This window comes from Eschscholzia californica, unplaced genomic scaffold, assembly GCF_041429995.1.
Source record: "Eschscholzia californica isolate CP2 unplaced genomic scaffold, dmEscCali1.0.p SCAF_1, whole genome shotgun sequence".
Taxonomy (NCBI): Eukaryota; Viridiplantae; Streptophyta; class Magnoliopsida; order Ranunculales; family Papaveraceae; genus Eschscholzia; species Eschscholzia californica.
The window spans coordinates 62,318,756-62,325,190 of NW_028238198.1; the positions used below are offsets into that span (position 1 = coordinate 62,318,756).

A 6,435-nucleotide genomic window follows, 5' to 3' on the forward strand; every position below is an offset into this window, starting at 1 on the left:
TGAAAATAATTCAGCTTGAAAGGTTCTCATCCCTAGAAAATAATACTCCATCATTTTCACACTAATGTGGACCCACGTTCACATCATATGGTATTAATTTTTTTTTTTTTTTTTTGTTGTTGAAAAATAGGGTTTTCAACAAAAAAAAGAAAAAGAAAAATAGGGTATTAATTCCTTGAAAATGTTAATTAATGGGGTGCGTGTGACAAGCACAACTTTATTCTTACATCTCTCTACCATCCAATAATTGAGTCATAATTGTGATTCCCAATCCAAGGGCTATAGATCAATCAAACATGGTGCTCATACACTATACAATCATAATGGAACACGTGGCAAATATAGGAGAGTGGAGTAAGAAAATTGAGTGATGGATTATATTCTGTAATACCACCACCCACGAAAATCTCGTGGTTGGTAGAGCTTGAAAGTTACTTATGGAAACTATGGGTACCCTAGTTTTAGTTTTCAATTTCTTTAAACTTTTTTTTTTGTTGATCTATATATAGCCCAATTGATAAGATTTAGTTTGAAGTATAACAAGTGAGAGAAAGAGAGGAAAGTGAGAGAGAGAGATTTTTGAGCGAAAGGAGATAGAAAAAATGACTCAATTCACAGAGAAGCAAGAAATTTTGGTGAAGGAATCATGGGAGTCTATGAAACCAAACGTTACCGAACACAGCCTTCGTTTTTTTACCACGTAATTCTCTAACTATTGTGATAGTAAAGATGGACGGACGGACGGATCTCACCCATCCAATAACAAAAGAAGAACAAGGGTGAAATTTGGCCGTTCACGTCTAATCTAATTTTATGAACTCTATGTTTCAACTCCTTACTCATTTTTTGATTAATATTGTCTCTCTACTCTATTTATCTCTTCAGGATATTGGAAATAGCACCAGCTGCAAAGGGTATGTTCTCTTTCTTAAGGGACTCGGAAGAAATCCCTCAGAACAATCCCAAGCTCAAGGCCCATGCCGTCAAAGTCTTCAAGATGGTATGCTTATAAGTGGAATTAGAAATTTAATTTACTAAAAGTTTCAAGTCCTAATTTTTAAGTTTAGTCATGTTATTGTGTAGAAATTTAGTTTTGTATCTGACATAATCTTTTTTGATTGATGGAAAAAGACGTGCGAGTCAGCAATTCAACTTCGGGAGAAAGGTGAGGTAGTAGTCAATGAAGGTACGCTGGCATATTTGGGAGCCGTCCATGTCAAGAGTGGGGTCGTCGATCCCCATTTTGAGGTACCACCTATCACTAAAATTTAATCCAACTTCACACCCCTTAAATATTATTGTATCAAAGGGGAGGGTGGCTAAAATTTTACTTTTCATTTCTGAGTATTATTGATATTGTAAAATTTGCCTTCTCAGGACGGCAAAAAGGGTCTGAATGGTCCCGACAAGAAAAATGGTTGACGTCGTACTGACATCGTGTACAAAATTTGTCTTGTCAGCCTACTCCGGACCACTTTTATTGAGTCAAGTATCATTGTTGACTTGTTGTTACTACTCATATACTCAGACTAGCTAGACAACCACTCAGTTGAGACCGTTGGCTAGATAAGCCAGATGTATCCCTTTCAACACAAATGACTCGTATATTGGTCAAATTTTTCGGAAGTATCCGTTTGTTTAACTAGTGGAAGGAATTATTGAGATGTTTATTATTTAGTAATTTCTTTATTTTACTTTATATGTGATGATGATGATATTTAGGTGGTAAAAGAAGCATTAATGAGAACAATCCAAGCAGCAGTAGGGGAAAAATGGAATGAGGAGCTAGCTAATGCATGGGGTGAAGCCTATGATCAGTTGGCTAATGCAATCAAGGCTGAGATGAAAACAATTGAAGCATCTAAAGCTTGATTTAACCGGACACATAATATCTAATTTGGCTAATGTCTTTATTTAGCTTGAATAAAATTGAAACACTTCAATAGTTCGTATCGCCCTAAGAAATTCTTAACTAGGTGCACTGTTAAAATTATTTTCTTTTGTTATTTTTGAATAATTTGATTGAATTGAAGAAGAAAGCATACAAAGGGTAAGACCCCACCCAAGGGTTAACGAATTACATAAGGGTAATGAAAGAATCCCAGGATCCCGCCATGCTAACAAAAGAAAAAACACTAGCCCAAGAAAACTTCCTACTCCAAAAGTAAATGAGACTTCATCTCATCAAAAAAAAAAGTAAATGAGACTTTTTTTTTTTTTTGTTGAAATATTGCATCTATTAAACTTTTAACGTGCGATTACAATATAAAGAGATTAACATATATGGAACATTCTTCCAAGTCTTTGAACTATTCTTCCTTCTTGCCCATTTTGCCAATTTGTCCGCCTGGATATTTAACTTCCTGTTTGAGTAGTTGAAAATGACGCTTCCTAGCTTCCGTTGTATGTCTTTAATCCTTCGAATGTGGATATTGGTCTGCCACTGCACTTGATGATTACTGTCTTTCAGATGCGTTATAATATTACTGTTGTCACTTTCGATGATAACCGAATTGTGGTTGTTTGTTTCTGCCCACTTGAGGCCATGAAGGATTGCTAAAGCTTCACTTTCTTCACTTGATCTTGCTCTGGACGTCGTAGCTTTAGCCTCTAGGAAGGTGGACTCCGGGTCATGAGCTATCATACTGATACCGATGATTGAATCTACTGATTTATATGATGCGTCTACATTGATCTTAATAAACGGGGCCTTGGGAGGGAGCCAAATTTCTAGCTTAGTGTTCGTTTTAGTTTTGGTCGTTTCTTCTTTTTGCGGTGTCCAATTAATCATATTGATGACTGTTTTAATCTCTGTAATCTCGTATTGGAAACAGTTGTCACATCTCATTTTCCAAATGTTCCATAAAATGGTAGCAAAGTGTATTTTATTACCTGTCGAGCTAAGTTGTGTTGGATCCTGCCAAGAAAAGATCCATTCCCCTATCGATAGGATATTTTCTGATATTATATTGAATTTGAACCAAATATTTTTTGCTCTGGGGCAATGTAATAACGCGTGTTCTATGGTTTCCACTTCATCGCAATTGGGACACTTAGTATTCTGGTCTATGAAGTTACCGATTCGTGCTCTTACTGGAAGCGCCTTGGAACAGATTTTCCACATAAAAAGTTGGATTCTAGGTATAATCGGCATTGACCATATGAAGTTCCAATTCGGTGTGTTGGAGGGTATGCTGGTATTCCTGTTATTCAAGTGGTTGTACATTGATTTCACAGTATATTTTCCAGATTCTGTAAGGGACCATTTTAACGAATCATCTCCTTCCTCATCAATAGCGATTGCTCTGATTAGGTTGGATGTGTCATGGTCAAAGGTTTCTTGCAATATGCTTTCGTTCCACGAATTATTCGATATTAGCTGTGAAACCTTAGTAAGGTTCGAATTCTGAGAGTTCGGTATGGGAGCGTTTATGTTTGGGATCCAGTTGTCGTTCCAAATGTTGATCATATTCCCTTTGTGAACTTCCCAAGTGGAGAGCTTGTTAATTAGGTCGAGATGTTTTCTTATATTTTTCCATATCCATGAATGGTGTTGTTTTGCAGGTCCGGGGTAATCAGCTTTAGGGTAGTATTTCGCTTTAAGTAATTGTACCCAGGCCGCTGTAGGTTCAGTCCTCAGCTTCCAAGCTAACTTACTGAGGAGAGCTATGTTATCTAGATCAGGCTTATGCAGGCCCAACCCTCCCAACCTTTTGGGGAGACAAATGTCGGACCAAGCTTTGGTGCATATACCTTTCGACTTACCTCACCAGAAAGACTTTTGAAGAGTCCTTATGCGGTTGCTTACACCTTTAGGAATGGCGAAGCATTGCATCTGATATCGGGGTACGGCTGCCGCTATAGCTTCGATGACTACCGTGCGGCCTGCCTGCTAGAGAAATGAGTGGTTCCACTTAGACAGTTTTTGGTTAATATGTTCGACTAGCTCGTTGAAAATTTTCGTTTTATTGGCCCCAATGAATAGTTGTGCTCCGAGGTATTTCTCCGAAGTGGAGGCGTATTTTACTTTAAGGGATCTCATGATAATTCTCTTGAATTTTGGGTATGAGTTTTTCGAGTAAAATATATTGGATTTGGAGTAGTTTATCATTTGACCCGAAGTTGCACTGAATATTTCAAGAATATGTTTGAGGTTATGCGCGTTTTCAATCGAGTTACGGCCAAATATGATACAGTCATCCGCGAAAAGCAAGTGAGTGATTTCCAGAATGGGATTGTTCGTTGGAAAGCCTTTAAATTTGCCATCGCCTATGGGAGTGGTAAGGAGGCGGCTAAGCCCTTCCATGACCATAGTGAAAAGAAAAGGGGAGAGTGGGTCGCCCTGTCTTATGCCTCTGGTCGGGTGAAAGATCTCACCTGGGCGACCGTTTACCAAAACCGCCATAGACGAGGTCGAGATGCAGTTTAATATCATTTTGAGCCAATGTTCACAGTATCCCAGCTTTTTCATAATATCTATAATGAAATTCCACTCAATCCTGTCAAACGCTTTTGACATATCGATTTTGAGACCAAAGTAACCCTTTGCACCTTTTAATTTTTTGTAAGAGTGGATTATCTCTTGCCCGATAATAATATTATCAGTAATATTTCTGCCTGGCACAAAAGCTGCTTGGAATGGAGAGATTATGTTATGTAGGGTGGATTTGAGTCTATTCGCCAAAATTTTTGTAATGATTTTGTAAGTAGTGTTTAAAAGGCTAATCGGCCTGTAGTCTGCTGCTGTTTGGGGAGACGAGGTTTTCGGGATGAGGCAAATGAAAGTGTGATTCGTCTCCACCAGGAGAGTAGCATTAATGAAGAAACTATGGACCAAGTCATAAATATCGTTACTTACCGTGTCCCAGTTGGCTTGAAAGAAGAAGGGAGGGAAGCCATCCGGCCCCGGGGCCGCATCTTTTTTTAACCAATGAATGGCTCTATCAATCTCATCCCTATTTGGGACGCTCGTAAGCACCACGTTTTGAGCTGTGGTAATAGTAGGATGGAATAAATTAAGAATATCTGGATTAGGATCTGGATTAGATGTAGTACTAATATCAAGTAAATGTTTGGCGAATGTACTCTGAATATCTGTTAATGTTTCGTGCCACGTATCATTGTTGTCTTTGATTGCTAGAATTCTATTGGTTCTGCTTCTTTGAATTGCTTGAGAGTGGAAATATTTGGTATTCTTGTCTCCCAGTGTTAAAAAATTATTTCGTGATTTTTCCTTCCACATTCCTTCTTGGATATTATAGAGTTGTTCGAGTTGAGCATGTAATTTGTGGTCTTCCTCATGATTTAGACTGTTTTGTAATGTGTTCGTAATCTTTTTAATATTATTCTCTATGTTACCAAAGGTAGTTTTGTTCCACTGACTTAGATGTTTGCTGAGATCTTTAAGGTTTTTTTGGATATTCCGAGTATTATGGTCATGGTTGTTGTTATGCCACTTATCTTCAATGAATTCATGGCATTCCGGATGGGTCATCCAGGCACGGACGAACCTGAAGGGTTTAGGCTGCGTGTGAGTGTGAGTGAAATCCGAGTGTAGAATGGGTAGGTGATCTGAACCCACAGAGTCTAAGTGATTAATGCAGGAGTTCGTATATTTCTGGAGCCAATGCTGGTTGGCTAGCGCTCTATCCAATCTCTCTTGAATGAGATTATCGCCGAATTGTTTGTTGCTCCATGTGAATGGGTTTCCTTGGTATCCCATATCCATGAGCTCTAATTGGTTAATGATGTTAGCTATCTTAGGTCTGTTCGAAATGGAGCTATTATTTCCACCACTTTTCTCTTGAGGGTCTAGGATGATGTTGAGGTCGCCTATGACTATCCAGGGATTATCCTGCATAGGTTTCAGTCCTTTAAGATTTTTCCACGGTTTGAGTTTCGTTTTGTGGTACGGGCTACCATAGATGCCTGTGATGATCGGGTTGTTGCAATTATTTTGCTCTTGTAACTCTAAGTGAATAATATTAGAGTCCGAGTAAAGAATTTTAACCTATCTAAAGGCACCCCTCTTTTTCAACTTCTTGCTCAGAGAAAGCTTAATCGGATCTAACCTGCAATGGAGAAGGAAGCAAATACTACACAATACAAACTAAAATACAGAAAGAAGACAGGAAGGAATAAGGAAAACACCCCTACTAAACCACCATAGAAGGAACTATAACATAAGAATATCTAACATACCATAAGTCACTAATACTAACAACTTCCATCTATCTTAGATTAGATGGAAAAGGATCAGGATCACACCACAAAAGAACTCAATCACCAAGGATTGATCAATCCTGATCCCTACAACACTTAAAACACATAAAACAAAACACCATCCACTAAGAACGACACTAAACTAAACAGAAATAGCACTGAAATAAGAAAACGATCTAACTAGGCTGATCATTAGTACTCTCCTCACGAGCT

The 6,435-nt window shown here is 38.2% G+C and overlaps 1 protein-coding gene across 1 annotated transcript; it reads left to right on the forward strand.

Annotated features, from left to right (window-relative positions):
- The first annotated feature begins 408 nt into the window (after positions 1–408).
- On the forward strand, positions 409–2,039 carry LOC147568065 (anaerobic nitrite reductase HB2-like). Its single transcript, XM_086654511.1, has 4 exons — positions 409–700; positions 886–1,000; positions 1,132–1,248; positions 1,723–2,039. Exons 1-4 carry the CDS (start codon positions 603–605, stop codon positions 1,870–1,872), a joined length of 480 nt encoding a protein of 159 aa, XP_086510637.1. The 5' UTR covers positions 409–602; the 3' UTR covers positions 1,873–2,039.
- The last annotated feature ends 4,396 nt before the right edge of the window (positions 2,040–6,435 follow it).